This window comes from Trachurus trachurus (assembly GCF_905171665.1).
Source record: "Trachurus trachurus genome assembly, chromosome: 14".
Classification (NCBI taxonomy): Eukaryota; Metazoa; Chordata; class Actinopteri; order Carangiformes; family Carangidae; genus Trachurus; species Trachurus trachurus.
Window position 1 is genome coordinate 4,815,440 of NC_139903.1, and position 19,008 is coordinate 4,834,447.

Below are 19,008 nucleotides of genomic sequence, written 5' to 3' on the forward strand. Positions count from 1 at the left end.
CGTCGATTTGCAATCACATCTCAGTAGGAATCCCCCCTATAGGGGCCCTATGTCATTCTCTGGAAGTTTCAAATGAAGCCGAAGGAAAAAGAAGAGGAGCCATGCCTCTGGGAGCAAGAAGAGAAGAAAACAAGAGGGGCTGAAGTAAAAAGAAAGCGAGACAGTAAGTGGAGCAGATAATGATGAACAGAAAATAACTGCTATTATTGAACAAATGCTAATAGTCTAACTAATGGGGAGACACTTGAGTGGCAGCTAATGTTAGCTTTAGACCAGTGGTGATCACTGCGTTAGGCTAACAAACGTTAACGTTGTGAAGTTTATAACTTCACATTTTTGGTTAGTTAGCTAGAGAGTGGGACTGCATTCAATCAGTCCGACCGACCGTCTGACTGAGCGACTCGGTGCGTGCGGGTCTAGTGCTGGACTAACTGTTGGCCTCCTTGGCAGCAAATAACAACAATCTATTAACTTGCTAGCTAGCAGGGTGACAAAGTAAATAAGCTATGTTACAGTATTTAAGTGAGTATCAGTATTGCAATTATATGAAAGTGTGCAGTAACAAGCTATGCGTGCTATGAAAGCGATGCCCAAGGAGAACATTTAAAAATCACTCTCTTATCTCTCCTCAGGATCATTATGTGTTTCTGACAGCAGCAAAACAGAAGGATGCAGTGCCCCCTCCCAATGCTGATAATGAAAACTGTAAGTTTACTTGATAGCATATGCCATGCCCTGTAAACATTCTTAATGTGTACCATGTTTTTTTTTTTTTTATCAACATGCACCTCCAGTAGGATAGACTACTGGCCACTCCATCTCCTGCCTATCATGAGCAGGAAGATAGACAACGGGGGCACATCAAGAAATATTCCTGGGTGATGATACTGATTATGTTTTGATGACTCTGATTATTTTGATCAAATGCACATGGCCGAGAGGAGGGTTAGCAAAACATTGGAAATGCGACCAGACTTGCCTAATAATATTAGTAACAGTAACTCGAATTTATATAGCGCCTTTCAAGAAACTCAAGGTTGCTTTACAGTGAAAAATAAACAAATAAAATAAAATAAATACACAAAAATAAATAAATGAATAAAGAAGGGAACTAAATGACTTATTTGGAAATGCCATGGAGAAAAGATGAGTCCTGAGGGCTGATTTGAAAGTGTCGAGGGTTGGGGCGTGGCGGATTTCTACACATGGATGATGGTGGGGGTGATGTGCTACCAGGGCTTGGCGTGTACATAATTTGCACGTGCGTTTTATTTGCTGCTCATTAAAGTGAAGTAGGGTCATTTTATTTTTGGCCCCAACGCACCCAAGCAATGATACAGGACTGTAACAGCGGTTTGGGGTGAATTTTAGAGACTTGTGGACCAGGTTTGTGTGTGTTTGTGTGTGAGTGCATACATGAATGAATTCATACACTGCTTTGTTTTCTTTGATGTTTTATAAGTAACTGATTAATAATTCAAATGGGTACAATTTCTGTTAAATATTAATTCTCTCACTGGACCCAAGTGGTCTTTACATTTCGAGTTTTGTTGTGTGGTGTTTAAGTCAAATTATTCTTACTTTATTTATAAGCATTAAAAAGGGAATATCATAAGAGTAACCAAGGCCCCGTCCCATAAGGGTGTCACAGAAACATTACACGCATCACTGTTTTCTTAGTAACTGACAGATCGGTACCATTGTTTTGAGTGACTGTGCAAAGTAACAAGAAACATAAACATAAGTAAAACAGCAATTTATATTTGTGAAATTTGGAAAACTAATAAAATCATGACTGGGATTATTATTATTAATAATATTATTAGGCTACCAGTTGGCCTTAGCTGTGTTGATGAGTATCAACATAGTGGAAGTGCTACTTTTTTCTTTCCTCTGCTGCTCTTATCATCCGACAGCTTTGGCGTTTTGCTCTGGGGGAACAGCGCCCCCTGCCTGCAGCTTCCACACCATGTTCAACAGGCCACAGTCTTTTCAGCCATGGTCGTATTTTGTTCACAATAACTTCACAAATCCAAATATGATGGTGTGTGTCAGTTTGTTAAATAACTAATAATAATAACTAATATATTAAAAAGCTAATATGCTCCTTCGTAGGTTTAGTATGTGCTCAGTTGATGTTAAATGTTCCCTGTTTAGATCTTTCTGTACACCAATGTATACAGCTCACCTCTGGTGTAGCTATAAGAAAAGCAGTATGCGGCGGCTCATAGTGGCCTACAATGATGGACTGAGGCTGTTGCTTCAGGTGCCCAGGTGGCACAGTGCGAGCCAACTCTTTGTTAATTTAAATGTACCCAATTGTGAAGCACTTCTAAGAAATGTAATGTATCGTTTTATGTGCCGCCTGGATGACTCAGGGAACAGCATTATTGGGGCTTTGACAAGCCCTGATAGGAGCTGCTATAGGTATTCCTCCAGGCTTAGAAAACACTGGTGGGATAGCCTGCTTATGAATTATGTGGAGAATTGATTCTCTGTCTGTGTGTATGTCTTTTTCTCTCTCTCCTTCTTAAATCTGTTTTAACATGTCTGTTGTTGTTGATATGGACCGCTTGTTGTGTCTGCAATAAAGATTAATAATAATAATAATTTGTTGATCTGTGACCAGGACACCAGTCACATCTGAAGCTTTATCACAAACATCAACATCAAATAGAGGAAAACAATATAATTTTAGTTGTAAAAGTTTTACAGTTGTAACACTGTGACTGCCTTATCAATCACCGTCAGTGGATTCAATGACACATTCAAGTCAACAAGTCTGAAGTTTTGAATATGGGTTAGGGTTATAATATATAATATATGTGTAACAGTAATTCTTTGGGGGAGAGACGACTGATTACAAAACATCTCTTCCAAGTAAAGCCATGTTGTCTGTCTGGTCTCAAGTTTTACAGCTGTGACACTGTGACTGCCTTCTTAATCATCGTCAGTGGATTCAATGACACATTCAAGTCAACAAGTCTGAGGTTTGAATATTTGTCTGCTCCTTTTCATGGGACAAATTCAACAGTAGAGAAAAAAAAATCTACTATTCTTCTTGAATTTCGTTTTTTAAATGTACATATTTTTAGTTTTAGTGAGACTCAATAATGCAACCAGTGGAGGTTTTGATGTGTAACACAGTAATTATTTGGGGAAGAGACGACATTACAAAACATCTCTTCCAAGTAAAGCTATGTTGTCTGTCTGGTCTCAAATGGTACAAAACTGACCTGTGTAGGTCAGAGTTTGTTGAATAAGTTGGGACGTTATAACAACCTTGAAATAACATTTTAGAAATATTGCCAAGAGACATTTTAAGGACAAGATTAAGGCTGGGTGCCTGGTTAATATAAGATGAGACAAAAAAAAGTTAAACACAGATGCTTCTGAGACATTTGGGATTTGATGTAAAATCTGAAAAACAAACCAACGTTTCTTTAGTGAGGAACAGATGTTGTCTTTGTCCTGTCGCTCCTCTTGTTATTTGATGATTGGATTTGTTTCCTGTTTGTTGCTCTTCATCTGTTTTATTTACTTCACTGACTGACATCACATGTCTGAGCTCAGGTACGGTGTACATTTTAGGACATCCTCAGGATCAGACTTCAGTGTCAGACCTCAGATGAAAAGGTATATGGTCTGAGGAAAACCTCTGTCATACTCGCACCAAACTTCATCAGGTCTTCATCACTAAGCCTTCAGAGTTAGACTGAACGGCCTCACACGTTACGCTGTCAATTATAAGCTCTCAGAATCATTCTCAACGGCATCGCACGTTACGCCGTCATTTATAAGCTCTCAGAATCAGCCTCAAAGGCATCGCACGTTACGCCGTCATCTATAAGCTCTCAGAATCATTATCAACGGCATCGCACGTTACGCCGTCATTTATAAGCTCTCAGAATCATTCTCAACGGCATCGCACGTTACGCCGTCATTTATAAGCTCTCAGAATCATTCTAAACGGCATCGCACGTTACGCCGTCATTTATAAGCTCTCAGAATCAGCCTCAAAGGCATCGCACGTTACGCCGTCATTTATAAGCTCTCAGAATCATTCTAAACGGCATCGCACGTTACGCCGTCATCTATAAGCTCTCAGAATCAGCCTCAAAGGCATCATGAAAAAATATGTCACAGTGTGTATCAGGACAACAGCTGATTCGCCAGCAACGACGCTGAAGTTCGCTTCCAACACACACACACACACACACACACACACAGGAATGAGTTTTGAAGCGGGCCGACATATAGGCTAGTGAGTGTAGATTCATTGATAAAACTGTAAGGCACACACAATGCCATAGCCTACAGTACACTATTTTCAACATATGTTGTGTGTCGTTTTTTTAATGATTATTATTATAACTCTCAGTTAATGTTGGCTACTAACTAATTTCCACTAATTTATCCATAAATGGACGAAGTGTTTCACCAGCGAGGATTACGCGCGACTATTACGCACAGTTTAATAGAAATTTGCAGCAGTGACAGAACATGCAACTTAAAAGAGGCCGCATCAAATGCAAAATAAATCAGAATCCAGCACTCATAAGGGATGGATGGTCCAGACCCACGGAGCCCGAGATATTGTGGAATTTTCTGACTGAAATGGTTGGATGAGAAACTGAGCTGGCGCGAGTGTGAGGAAGAGTGGGTCTGTGTGTGTGTATGCAGAGTGCGAACTACGGGGAGGCCGGGGGGCGGGGGGGGGTCTAAAATATTGGCAAAATGCTGTTGGCTATATTGTTCCCTGCTGCTGAACATCGGATTTTTACATGCAAGTCCTTTGTTTTACTATTATATTGGTGTCAGGCAAACACGGCGCACCGTCTCTCACTCTCTTTCTCTCTCTGTCGCTCTCTCTCACGTGTGCGCACACACACACACACACACACACACACACACACACACACACAGAGTGCTGGATTCTGATTTATTTTGCATTTGATGCAGCCTCTTTTAAGTTGCATGTTCTGTCACTGCTGCAAATTTCTATTAAACTGTGCGTAATAGTCGCGAGTAATCCTCGCCGGTGAAACACTTAGTCCATTTATGGATAAATTAGTGGAAATTAGTTAGTAGCCAACATTAACTGAGAGTTATAATAATAATCATTAAAAAAATGACACACAACATTACATATGTTGAAAATAGTGTACTGTAGGCTATGGCATTGTGTGTGCCTTACAGTTTTATCAATGAATCTACACTCACTAGCCTATATGTCGGCCCGCTTCAAAACTCATTCCTGTGTGTGTGTGTGTGTGTGTGTGTGTGTGTGTGTGTGTGTGTGTGTGTGTGTGTGTGTGTGTGTGTGTGTGTGTGTGTGTGTGTTGGAAGCGAACTTCAGCGTCGTTGCTGGCGAATCAGCTGTTGTCCTGATACACACTGTGACATATTTTTTCATGATGCCTTTGAGGCTGATTCTGAGAGCTTATAAATGACGGCGTAACGTGCGATGCCGTTTAGAATGATTCTGAGAGCTTATAGATGACGGCGTAACGTGCGATGCCGTTGAGAATGATTCTGAGAGCTTATAAATGACGGCGTAACGTGCGATGCCGTTGAGAATGATTCTGAGAGCTTATAAATGACGGCGTAACGTGCGATGCCGTTTAGAATGATTCTGAGAGCTTATAAATGACGGCGTAACGTGCGATGCCGTTGAGGCTGATTCTGAGAGCTTATAAATGACGGCGTAACGTGCGATGCCGTTGAGAATGATTCTGAGAGCTTATAGATGACGGCGTAACGTGCGATGCCTTTGAGGCTGATTCTGAGAGCTTATAAATGACGGCGTAACGTGCGATGCCGTTTAGAATGATTCTGAGAGCTTATAAATGACGGCGTAACGTGCGATGCCGTTGAGGCTGATTCTGAGAGCTTATAAATGACGGCGTAACGTGCGATGCCGTTGAGAATGATTCTGAGAGCTTATAGATGACGGCGTAACGTGCGATGCCTTTGAGAATGATTCTGAGAGCTTATAATGACGGCGTAACGTGCGATGCCGTTGAGGCTGATTCTGAGAGCTTATAAATGACGGCGTAACGTGCGATGCCGTTGAGAATGATTCTGAGAGCTTATAATTGACAGCGTAACGTGTGAGGCCGTTCAGTCTAACTCTGAAGGCTTAGTGATGAAGACCTGATGAAGTTTGGTGCGAGTATGACAGAGGTTTTCCTCAGACCATATACCTTTTCATCTGAGGTCTGACACTGAAGTCTGATCCTGAGGATGTCCTAAAATGTACACCGTACTCAGGCTTCATTAAAGACTTTCATTTTGAGCTTTCACTTGGTTTCCTGTCTGATCCCTGAGTTCGAGTCAATCACCACCTGCTTGATGACAGTTACACAGGCTCCATGTGTAGAGACGTTATTCTAACTCACTGCTCCTCTTTTTACGGTCACTTTATTGTGCTACTTTGACCTGAGTAACAAATTTCATTCTCTTCATATGAGAGCAGGTTTATCAATGTCAATAAATGAACCTTGAACTTTGTAACTGGAAACAAGTGACGTGTCAGAGCTGGTGTAGCTCAGATAACAGCTTTTCTCTGGGAACTTACTGACTTTGACGACGGTTGTAGAGGAGAAATGGCGCAGCAAATGAATCAGCTGGATCAAGGAAAATGGAGCTGTTCGATCTGTCTGGATCTTCTAAAGGAGCCGGTGACTATTCCCTGTGGACACAGCTACTGTATGAGCTGTATTAAAAACTACTGGGGTGAAGATGATCAGAAGAGCAGCTGCCCTCAGTGCAGACAGAGCTTCACACCGAGGCCAGCCCTGGTGAAAAACACCATGTTAGCAGAGTTAGTGGAGGAACTGAAGAACGTAGGACTGAAAGCTGCTTCACCTGATCACTCCTACGCTGGACCTGGAGACGTGGCCTGTGACTTCTGCACTGGGAGGAAGCTGAAAGCCTTCAAGTCCTGTCTGGTGTGTATGGCCTCTTACTGTGAGCAGCACCTTCAGCCTCACTACGACGTAGCTCCACTGAAGAAACACACGCTGGTCGAAGCGTCTTCAAAACTTCTGGAGAACATCTGCCCTCGCCATAATGAGGTGATGAAGATTTTCTGCCGCACTGATCAGCAGTGTATCTGTTATCTCTGCTCCATGGATGAACACAAAGGCCACGACACAGTCTCAGCTGTAGCAGAAAGGGCTGAGAAACAGAAGGAGCTCGGGGTGAATCGTCAAAAGATCCAACAGAGAATCCAGGACACAGAGAAAGATGTGAAGGTGCTTCAACAGGAGGTGGAGGCCATCAATCTCTCTGCTGATGAAGCTGTTAGTAACAGTGAGAAGACCTTCACCCACTTGATCCAACTCATTGAGAAAAGAAGGTCTAAGGTGAAGCAGCAGATCAGATCTCAACAGGAAACTGAAGTGAGTCGAGTCAAAGAGCTGGAGGAGAAGCTGCAGCAGGAGATCACTGAGCTGAGGAGGAAAGACTCTGGTCTGGAGCAGCTGTCAATCACAGAGGACTACCTCCATTTTCTAAACAACTACCCCTCTCTGTCACATCTGGGTGAAGAAACAGATTTATTCAGCATCACTCAACAATCTCAGACGTATTTTAAGGAAGTGACAGCAGCAGTGTCAGAGGCCAGAGATAAACTGCAGGCTGTTCTCAATGAGGAGGGGTCAAAGGTCTCAGTGAAAATTACTAGAGTGGAAGTTTTACTGCTGCAGAGAGAACCTCAGACCAGAGCTGAGTTCTTGAGATATTCAAAACAAATCATTTTGGATTCAAACACAGCAAACACACGTTTGTTATTGAGTGACAGGAACAGAAAAGTAACTTTGATGAGTGAGAACCAGCCATATCCAAGTCATCCAGACAGATCCATTAAATGGAGCCAGGTCTTGAGTACAGAGGGTCTGACAGGACGTTGTTACTGGGAGGTGAAGTGGAGTGGTAATGTTTATATAGCAGTTGCCTACAAGAACATCAAGAGAACAGGGAGTGATGGATGTAGATTTGGATACAATGATAAATCCTGGGCATTAAACTGCTACAGTGGTAGTTATAAATTCAGACATAACAATAATGCTACCTCCATCTCAGGCCCTCAGTCCTCCAGAATAGGAGTGTACCTGGATCACAGGGCAGGTACTCTGTCTTTCTACAGCGTCACTGAAACCATGACTCTCCTCCACAGAGTCCAGACCACGTTCACTCAGCCTCTACATCCTGGACTCTGGCTTCCTTCTGGTTCTGCTGGAGACTCAGCTGAGTTGTGTGAGCTCAAGTAAACAGGAGTGTTTAGTGTGATTCATCCATGATGCTGCAGTCGACTGTATGTGTAGGTTTGTCTGCACTGATACAGACTGATGGTTTTACTTGGGTTTTATCTTGTTTTGTTTGTTTCAACAACACAATGAACTTGTGAACTGAAAAGAAAAATACTAATCTTTTAATTTACTACTCGTGGATTAGATTAATTTGTCCAATGAAACGTTAACATTACTTGCACTTAACATGTGGATTATATTATGGATGTGGAAAATATCAGCTTGATCATATTAATCATCTGCCAGATGTTTGTATCATTATGAATATAACTTGGATGATTTCATCTTTACTCTGTTGTTGTTGTATGGACCACAGACTGTGCTGCTGTTGCAATGATGTTATCAAAATCACTTCACTCTTGCGTATGGAGAAATAAAAGAAAAATACATAATAATATAAAGATTATCCAAGTTGCCAATTAAAAAATATGAAACATAGGATTTATACATTTAAAATTTTGATCTTTGAAAGTGTGTATTGAAGTGTTGTTGGTCACAGTTTTAGGGAACAAGTGTGAAAATTGATGGTACAACATCACACACAAACAAATAATGTCACAGTCACCAATTGAACAGAAAACGTCTAATTCTTTATAAAAAAAAAAAAGACTCACAACAATCATATGCTTTAATACGTTTCTTTTTCCATCAGTTCACTTTTGAAGATGTTTGGGGACAAGATGAGCTCATGAGGAGACTGATGATGGGAATTAAATGAACTTTGGAGGAAGTGACGACTTTGTTTTTTACTTTCAGATTTATTACACAACTTTTGAACGTTCCACAACAATCATGCAGGAATAAAATGTGAATTATACAAAGCTTTACAGGCGGTCGCCAATCACACTTTAGGAAGAACTGAGCTTCACATCTTCTCCAAAACACTCAGAATGAGAGGTACTTTTTTTTTTTTAAATCATCATCTAGCTACAGACAACACCATATGTGGATTTTATGCTGAAGATGTAGAGAGAGAAAAAAAAACCTTTAATATCTGTGTCTCATGTAAAACTTGAAATATTACGGCTACAAATGAGAGAAATGTCAAAAACGTATAACCACTTTATGACAACTTTAGGAAATCCACTTTAAACCTCCTCTAATCCCTCATATTTTCTGTTTTTAGCCACATACTGAACACAATGTTTGAAACTTTCAATGATGAAAACTTAAACATTATTGGATCAAAAACTTACACTGCTTTAAGCATGTTGGGAAATAATCGATATTGCACCAATAAAACTATGTGTACCTAAAAACTGTCTGATTCAAGTGCTCTACATGGGTTTGATAACCATAATGTACCATAAACATCATGAATAGAATAGAGTTATCATGGCCGAGTCAATGTTGGAGAGTTTAGGAGACCCAACGTTTTTATTTTTATGGTGAACAGCCAGTTACCTGATAATATATATATATTTAGTTTTAGTGAGACCCAATAATGCAACCAGTGGAGACATTTGGGATTCGATGTAAAATCTGAAAAACAAACCAACGTTTCTTTATTTGATGATTTGATTTGTTTCCTGTTTGTTGCTCTTCATCTGTTTTATTTACTTCACTGACTGACATCACATGTCTGAGCTCAGGCTTCATTAAAGACTTTGATTTTGAACTTTCACTTGGTTTCCTGTCTGATCCCTGAGTTTGAGTCAATCACCAGCTGCTTTATGACAGTTACACAGGCTCCATGTGTAGAGACGATATTCTAACTCACTACTCGTCTTTTTACGGCCACTTTATTGCGCGACTTTGATCTGAGTAACACATTTCATTTTCTTCATATGAGAGCATTATCAATGTCAATAAATGAACCTTGAACTTTGTAACTGGAAACAAGTGACCAGAGGCGCCGCTTGTGAACAGGCAAGGCAGGCAACTGCTTGGGGCCCCGAGCCATCAGGGGGCCCCCGAGGGTCGGGGCCCGAGGGCAGTTTCATCGACAGAAATATCTCAAAGTGCGCTACCCGCAGTGACCGCACCCCCTCCCCGTATCGTCGTATTGACCCCTTGCAGCTACGTCACAATTAGAACGTGACGCGAGAGGCGACACCATGACGGACGGCAGAAAGTGCTCAGTGATAATGTACTGTGTATGGGTGCCGTCCAACAATGTGGCTCGATCACTTCACACTACAACCTCACAGCATTATCACTTATTTTAAATAGAATATCTACTCATCCGTTGCAATATATGTTTGTTTTTTTGTTATTCGCCGTAGAATATCTCAGTTTTCTGTGCTTTTTCCACTGCTAAGGAGCTAACGTCAGTCAGTGCCACACTCCCCATACAGCAGCTGCTGCTGTCTTTGCTGCTGCTAACTACAGTTAACGGACCTGGAAATTAAAACCTGGTCCGACCCGTGGGTGTTGAAGACCTGACCCGACGTCTGTATAATTAGTGATCATTCTCTGATTAAACCCGGCTGAAAAATAAAATAAAACAGGAAGCCGTCTTCGTTGTAATCGCCGCGATCCGCCGGCGGGCGGCGGCAACTACATTGTGACGGTGCTATGTTAAATACGAGCGTTAGCTGTTGTTAGCCACAGCATGTAGCTCAGGTACTTAGCTTCAACTGTGTTTACATCGACTATACACTATAGATAACTTATAATGGCATCGATAACGTGTCTGTATATCTTCACACTGGTCCTGTTGTTCATGTAACCCCGCTGCCAGTGGCCAGCCCTGGTTCTTAGCTCTAGCCCAGCAAGGAGTTGGTGCTTGGAACCAGTTTTAAGAACCAATAACCGGTTTTTAAGCGGTGGAAAAGCAAAGAACCGGTGCTAGTCAGGCTCTGGCTCCGAACCAGCACTGGAACCAGCTCAGTGGAAAAGGAGGGGAAACCCTACAACCCCGGTATGTCACAAAACTATAACGCGCCCATTCAATTACATTGACGTTCACTGTTCTTTTGCCGTCCATCATGGCGTCCGGAGCTATCGCGAGTGGAACGTGACGTCACGTGCAAGGGGTCAATAGCGTCGATTTGCAATGACATCTTAGTAGGAAACCCCCCTAACGGGGCCCCATGTCATTCTCCGGACCTGATCCCATCTAACGTCAACCTGTATGATGCACCAGCACCTTATCACTGGGAGTTTATAATGAAGCCGAGGGAAACAGAAGAGTCCACCTGGGAGCAAGACGTGAAGAAAAAAGAGGCTGAAGTAAAAATGAAAGCAAGACAGTGGTGGTAAGTGGAGCAGAGTGTAACGTGAACAGTAAATAACTGTTGAACAAATGCTAATAGTCTAATGTTAGCTTCAGACCAGTGGTGACCAGTTAGTTAACGTTAGCGAGTGGGACTGCACTGGACTGAGGGACTCGGTGCGTGCGGTTCTGGTGCTCCACTCGGTTACGGTCGTTAAGTGACAAAACAAAACAAAAAAAGAGCAAGGTTAACTTAACTTAACGTTATCTGCTGACCTCCTTGGCAGCAAGTAACAACACTATTAACTTGCTAGCTAGCAGGGTGACATAGTAAAGCTATGTTACTGTATTGAAGTGAGTAGCCTATTATTATAATAATAATATGAAAGTGTAATCTATTGGTGCTATGAAAGCTATGCCCATGGAAAACATTTAAAAATCACTCTCTTATCTCTCCTCAGGATTATTATTTAGGTTTCTGACAGCAGCAAATCAGAAGGACAAAGTGCCCCCTCCCAGTGCTGACAGTGAAAACTGTAAGTGTATTGTCAAAATAATCTTTAGAGGGCATTATGGCATATGTTATCAATTAAAGTAAAACTGTCTTTTGTTTTTTTGTCATATCAGTTGAACGTCCACCTCCAGTGAGACAGCAACACCTGCCCATCATGAAGACGACATGTCACCAGCTTACACCATAACTGGACATTTGGAATAAAAAAAGTTTAAATTTCATACATTTTTTCTTGGTGTTCGATTATTTATAAAATTATGGCGATAAACACTGGTTGGAGGGCCCCCTGGGGATTTTTGCTTAGGGCCCCAGCAGACTCTAAAATCGCCTCTGCAAGTGACGTGTCAGAGCTGGTGTGGCTTAGACGAGAACAACCTTTCTGAGTAATTGAGAGTGAAATTCCTTGACTTTGACGGCATCGTAGAGGAGAAATGGCGCAGCAAATGAATCAGCTGGATCAAAGAAAATGGAGCTGTTCGATCTGTGTGGATCTTCTAAAGGAGCCGGTGACTATTCCCTGTGGACACAGCTACTGTATGAGCTGTATTAAAAACTACTGGGGGGAAGATGATCAGAAGAGCAGCTGCCCTCAGTGCAGACAGAGCTTCACACCGAGGCCAGCCCTGGTGAAAAACACCATGTTAGCAGAGTTAGTGGAGGAACTGAAGAACGTAGGACTGAAAGCTGCTTCACCTGATCACTCCTACGCTGGACCTGGAGACGTGGCCTGTGACTTCTGCACTGGGAGGAAGCTGAAAGCCTTCAAGTCCTGTCTGGTGTGTATGGCCTCTTACTGTGAGCAGCACCTTCAGCCTCACTACGACGTAGCTCCACTGAAGAAACACACGCTGGTCCAAGCGTCTTCAAAACTTCTGGAGAACATCTGCCCTCGCCATAATGAGGTGATGAAGATTTTCTGCCGCACTGATCAGCAGTGCATCTGTTATCTCTGCTCCATGGATGAACACAAAGGCCACGACACAGTCTCAGCTGTAGCAGAAAGGGCTGAGAAACAGAAGGAGCTCGGGCTGAGTCGTCAAAAGATCCAACAGAGAATCCAGGACAGAGAGAAAGATGTGAAGGTGCTTCAACAGGAGGTGGAGACCATCAATCTCTCTGCTGATGAAGCTGTTGGTAACAGTGAGAAGACCTTCACCCACTTGATTCAACTCATTGAGAAAAGAAGGTCTGAGGTGAAGCAGCAGATCAGATCTCAACAGGAAACTGAAGTGAGTCGAGTCAAAGAGCTGGAGGAGAAGCTGCAGCAGGAGATCACTGAGCTGAGGAGGAAAGACTCTGGTCTGGAGCAGCTGTCAATCACAGAGGACTACCTCCATTTTCTAAACAACTACCCCTCTCTGTCACGTCTGGGTGAAGCAACACAGTTACCCACCATCAAGCGACCAAATTTTGAGGAAGTGACTGCAGCAGTGTCAGAGACCAAAGACCAACTGTTGGCTGTATTGAATGAGAAGCAGAAAAAGGTATCAGTGAAAAATACTGCAGTTCATGAATTGGTGCAACATCGAGAACCCCAAACCAGAGCTGACTTTTTGGCATATGCTTGTTATGTCACACTGGATCCACTCACTGCAAATATATTTTTGTCATTGACCAAGAACAACAGAAAGGCAACACTGACGAGTGAAGAACAGGCGTTGTGGTTTCACCCAGAACAATTCCTTAAATGGTGGCAGGTCCTGAGTACAGAGGGTCTGACAGGACATTGTTACTGGGAGGTGAAGTGGAGTGGTGGAGTTTTGATAGCAGTTTCCTACAAGAACATCAGCAGAGCAGGGACCAGGGGGGAATGTGGGTTTGGAAATAATGAAATATCCTGGGCATTAAACTGCTACAGTAGTGGTTATACATTCATACATAACAGTAAAGTTACCTCCATCTCAGGCCCTCGGTCCTCCAGAATAGGAGTGTACCTGGATCACAGGGCAGGTACTCTGTCTTTCTACAGCGTCACTAAAACCATGACTCTCCTCCACAGAGTCCAGACCACGTTCACTCAGCCTCTACATCCTGGATTCTGGATTAATTCAGGTTCTGCCGGAGACACAGCAGAGTTGTGTGACCTCAAGTAGACGGCAGTTATCACACAGTAAGAGTCTGAGCTCTTCATGTTGAATTTTTGTTTTTTTTGCTTCTGCTACACATACTCTGAAGGCTGCTCTACCTGGCAAATATATTCTGTTGAAATTTGACTTTTATTTTTGAAAATAGTTTACATTTAATAGACCTTGTTATCATATTCTGTACATAAGAAATGACGCACAATGAAAAAATGACGAACAACAAACTAATACCCATGGGTGTAATTATATTTGTATTAAAGAACACCTTTAATTACTTGGATGACTCTTTGAAAGTTGAATTTTACTTTGATTTGCTTGTTTGTTTTCTTTGCAGTTAATCATACGCTATGTCTACTGATGTAATTGATATAACTTTTTTGTTAACACATTTGATAACTATATTGACATTATGTCGCCTAGAGAGTAAAATGAGTGGTATGTGCAATATTTCAAACTATAAAGCCGATGTAATGTGAACAGAAAACTGATCAAAGTTTCTTTAGTGAGGAACAGATGTTGTCTTTGTCCTGTCTCTCCTCTTGTTATGTGATGATCTGATTTGTTTCCTGTTTGCTGCTCCTCACCTGTTTTATTTACTTCACTGACTGACGTCACATGTCTGAGCTCAGGCTTCATTAAAGACTTTAATTTTGAACTTTTACTTTGTTTCCTGTCTGATCCCTGAGTTTGAGTCAATCACCACCTGCTTATGACAGTTATTGAATTGAATTGAATTGAATTGAATTGAATTGAATTAACTTTATTAATCCTGAAGGAGGGAAATTTGTTTGTCCCAGCAGCACACAACAATAAAAGCAAATACACAATATAAAATAGACAGATAAATACACAGTCTCCATGTGTAGAGAGTCGATATTCTAACTCATTGCTCCTCTTCCTGACACAAACCAGCCTGACGACCTCTCCCTCCTCCTCCTGCTATCAGAGTTCAGCCTGTTCACTGTTCCCTCCCCTCTCACGGACACACCTCTTTACACAGGGGTGGGAACAAGTGACGTGTCAGAGCTGGTGTGGCTCCGAGAACAGCTTTTCTCTGGAAACAGAAAGAGAAACTTATTGACTTTGACAGCGGTTGTAGAGGAGAAATGGCGCAGCAAATGATTCAGCTGGATCGAGAAAAACTGAGCTGTTCGATCTGTCTGGATCTTCTAAAGGAGCCGGTGACTATTCCCTGTGGACACAGCTACTGTATGAGCTGTATTAAAAACTACTGGGGTGAAGATGATCAGAAGAACACATGCAGCTGCCCTCAGTGCAGACAGAGCTTCACACCGAGGCCAGCCCTGGTGAAAAACACCATGTTTGCAGAACTGGTAGATGAAGTGAAAAAAACAGATAAAGCTGCTTCATCTGATCACTCCTACGCTGGACCTGGAGACGTGGCCTGTGACTTCTGCACTGGGAGGAAGCTGAAAGCCTTCAAGTCCTGTCTGGTGTGTATGGCCTCTTACTGTGAGCAGCACCTTCAGCCTCACTACGACGTAGCTCCACTGAAGAAACACACGCTGGTCCAAGCGTCTTCAAAACTTCTGGAGAACATCTGTCCTCGCCATAATGAGGTGATGAAGATTTTCTGCCGCACTGATCAGCAGTGTATCTGTTATCTCTGCTCCATGGATGAACACAAAGGCCACGACACAGTTTCAGCTGTAGCAGAAAGGGCTGAGAAACAGAAGGAGCTCGGGCTGAGTCGTCAAAAGATCCAACAGAGAATCCAGGACAGAGAGAAAGATGTGAAGGTGCTTCAACAGGAGGTGGAGGCCACCAATCTCTCTGCTGATGAAGCTGTTAGTAACAGTGAGAAGACCTTCACCCACTTGATCCAACTCATTGAGAAAAGAAGGTCTGAGGTGAAGCAGCAGATCAGATCTCAACAGGAAACTGAAGTGAGTAGAGTCAAAGAGCTGGAGGAGAAGCTGCAGCAGGAGATCACTGACCTGAGGAGGAAAGACTCTGGTCTGGAGCAGCTGTCAATCACAGAGGACTACCTCCATTTTCTAAACAACTACCCCTCTCTGTCAACTCTGGGTGAAGCATCAGATTTATTCAGCATCACTCAACAATCTCAGACGTATTTTAAGGAAGTGACAGCAGCAGTGTCAGAGGCCAGAGATAAACTGCAGGCTGTTCTCAATGAGGAGGGGTCAAAGGTCTCAGTGAAAATTACTAGAGTGGAAGTTTTACAGCTGCAGAGAGAACCTCAGACCAGAGCTGAGTTCTTGGGATTTTCAAAACAAATCATTTTGGATTCAAACACAGCACACACACATTTGTCATTGAGTGACAGGAACAGAAAAGTAACTTTGATGAGTGTGAACCAGCCATATCCAAGTCATGCAGACAGATTCATTGAAAGGTGGCAGGTCCTGAGTACAGAGGGTCTGACAGGACGTTGTTACTGGGAGGTGAAGTGGAGTGGTCAAGTTTCTATAGCAGTTTCCTACAAGAACATCAAGAGAACAGGGACAGTGTCCGAATGTGGATTTGGATACAATGACAAATCTTGGGAATTATACTGCTACAGTGGTGGTTATCAATTGAGACGTAATAATAATAATTTTACCTCCATCTCAGGCCCTAAGTCCTCCAGAATAGGAGTGTACCTGGATCACAGGGCAGGTACTCTGTCTTTCTACAGCGTCACTGAAACCATGACTCTCCTCCACAGAGTCCAGACCACGTTCACTCAGCCTCTACATCCTGGATTCTGGTTTAATTCAGGTTCTGGACACACAGCTGAGTTGTGTGAGCTCAAGTAAACAGGAGTGTTTAGTGTGATTCATCCATGATGCTGCAGTCGACTGTATGTGTAGGTTTGTCTGCACTGATACAGACAGTGATGGTTTTTTTTTTTTTTACTTGTTTTAATTTTCTACTTCTGGATTAGATTATTTTGTCTGATGAAACTTTGTCAAAACTTGCATTTAACATGTGGATTATATATATAAATATATAAAATATCAGCATGTGCAAAATGTCTATCAAAGATTATTGATCATAATTATCATCTGCCAGATGTTTGTATATAACTTAGATGATTTGATGTTTACTCTGCTCTCTTTTAATGTGTGTACTGAAGTGTTGTTACTTGTACAACATTATACAAATAAATAAATCATTTCACAGTCGTCATTTGAACAGCAAACGTCTCATTCTTTATATTAAAAAAAATCACTCACAAAAAATAATTTGCTTGAACACGTTTCTTTTCCATCAGTTCACTTTTCAAGATGTTTGGGTCCAAGATGAGTTCATGAGGAGACTGATGGTGGGAATTAAACTTTGGAGGACGTGACAACTTTTTTTTTTTTTTTTTTTTTTTACTAAATGTTGACAGAATAACTAATGAGAACAATTGTAGAAGGGTTTTCAACCGTCTGTTTTTACTTTCAGATTTATTACACAACTTTTGAACGTTCCACAACAATCATGCAGGAATAAAATGTGAATTATACAAAGCTTTACAGGCGGTCGCCAATCACACTTTAGGAAGAACTGAGCTTCACATCTTCTCAAAAACACTCAGAATGAGAGGTAATTTTTTTTTGTTGATCATCATCTATAAACAACAGACCATATGATGATTTAATGCTGAAGATGGTGAGACAAAAATAAAACATTAATATCTGTGCCTCATGTAAAAAAAAAAAAAAAAAACTTGAAATATTTTGGCTACAAATGACAGAAATGTCAAAAACGTAACCACTTTATGACGATTTTAGGAAATCCACCTTCTATAAACCTCTTTCAATCCCTCATGTTTTCTGTTTTTAGCCACATACTGAACACAATGTTTCAGATCAGAAACTCAAAGCTTCACAGTGAAACACATCAGTCGTTACACCGTCTTCATCTCGGGTCTTTGGGTTTTTAACCATTTAGAATAAGTTGATGAGATACACAATTACTGTGATGTGCTGCAGGCGTTATCTCTAACTCTAGTCTAAATATAATCCCTGTAACAGACATATCCAACATTAATAACTGGTATTTTATCTCACCGACCTGAAGCTGAAACATGTTCCTGGTTTTCATGTTCACATTAAAAGCTAAGTGAATATCTGCTGCTGCTGCACTGGATCGAACAATATGACAATCAGCATTCAGCACCAACTGATTGATAAAGTGAACTGAACATGTTGACATGAGGGCAGAAATACAGAGAAGCAGGAACCCGATCATACAAACTCCAGAGCTTTTCTGCATTTCTTGTTATTTCATCTATTAACACTTCAAGTTCAAGACCTTAAAAAGGATCTTTGCAGATTTCTTACTGTGGAGCAGCTACAAACAACAAAACTAACTGCTGATGCCGTGATGACAGTAGAAACAGAAAGCGGGGGAAATAATTAAAAAAAATAAAATAAAACATGTTTCAGCTTTACAGTGAAGTTTTTCCACAGCAGATACATGTTCAAAGTGTTAAGATAGTGTCCCAGTGAGTTGTGACAGTGTGAGGCAGCATGCACAACACCAGGACCCTGAAACAGAAGAAGAAGAAGAAAAAGAAGAAGAATGGATTCAAACTATGTTTCACTTTATTATTTACACCTGCACTTCTCCTGATGTGACACATAAGAATATCTGCTGTGAAAAAAAGTGAGCACAGTGCTCCCTACCAGCATGTGTGAAGCTGAAAAATAAAGTGATTAAAAAAAGGAAAAGCAAAACTGTGGAGACAGGAAACACACCAATTATATATAAGAGGAGAAAAAGAAAAAAGAAATAAAACAACAACTATCATTTGAACCGTGAAACACATCCACCTCCACGTTTACAGCTTCAGATGCAACGATAATTAAAGGTTTTGTATTAATCCAAACAATCTTACTATCTTTTATGGGACAGTGGAGTCCCAAGTGCTTTTTCATTTACATTTTATTACAGAAAAGTTTTCACCCCAAGGTTATTTTATGA

General features: G+C 41.5%; 3 protein-coding genes across 3 annotated transcripts; all 3 read left to right on the forward strand.

The window, feature by feature from the left end:
* Positions 1-6,608: 6,608 nt before the first annotated feature.
* On the forward strand, positions 6,609-8,276 carry LOC310996882 (tripartite motif-containing protein 16-like; the record flags this gene model as incomplete). Its single annotated transcript, XM_083986389.1, has 1 exon — positions 6,609-8,276. One exon carries the CDS (start codon positions 6,609-6,611, stop codon positions 8,274-8,276), a length of 1,668 nt encoding a protein of 555 aa, XP_083842515.1.
* A 4,141-nt stretch (positions 8,277-12,417) lies between these two features.
* LOC310997319 (tripartite motif-containing protein 16-like) lies at positions 12,418-14,079 on the forward strand (the record flags this gene model as incomplete). The annotated part of the gene is made up of 1 exon (XM_083986995.1): positions 12,418-14,079. The coding sequence occupies one exon, from the start codon at positions 12,418-12,420 to the stop codon at positions 14,077-14,079; it is 1,662 nt and encodes a 553-aa protein (XP_083843121.1).
* A 1,087-nt stretch (positions 14,080-15,166) lies between these two features.
* On the forward strand, positions 15,167-16,850 carry LOC310997320 (tripartite motif-containing protein 16-like; the record flags this gene model as incomplete). Its single annotated transcript, XM_083986996.1, has 1 exon — positions 15,167-16,850. Exon 1 carries the CDS (start codon positions 15,177-15,179, stop codon positions 16,848-16,850), a length of 1,674 nt encoding a protein of 557 aa, XP_083843122.1. The 5' UTR covers positions 15,167-15,176.
* Between the last annotated feature and the right edge of the window lie 2,158 nt (positions 16,851-19,008).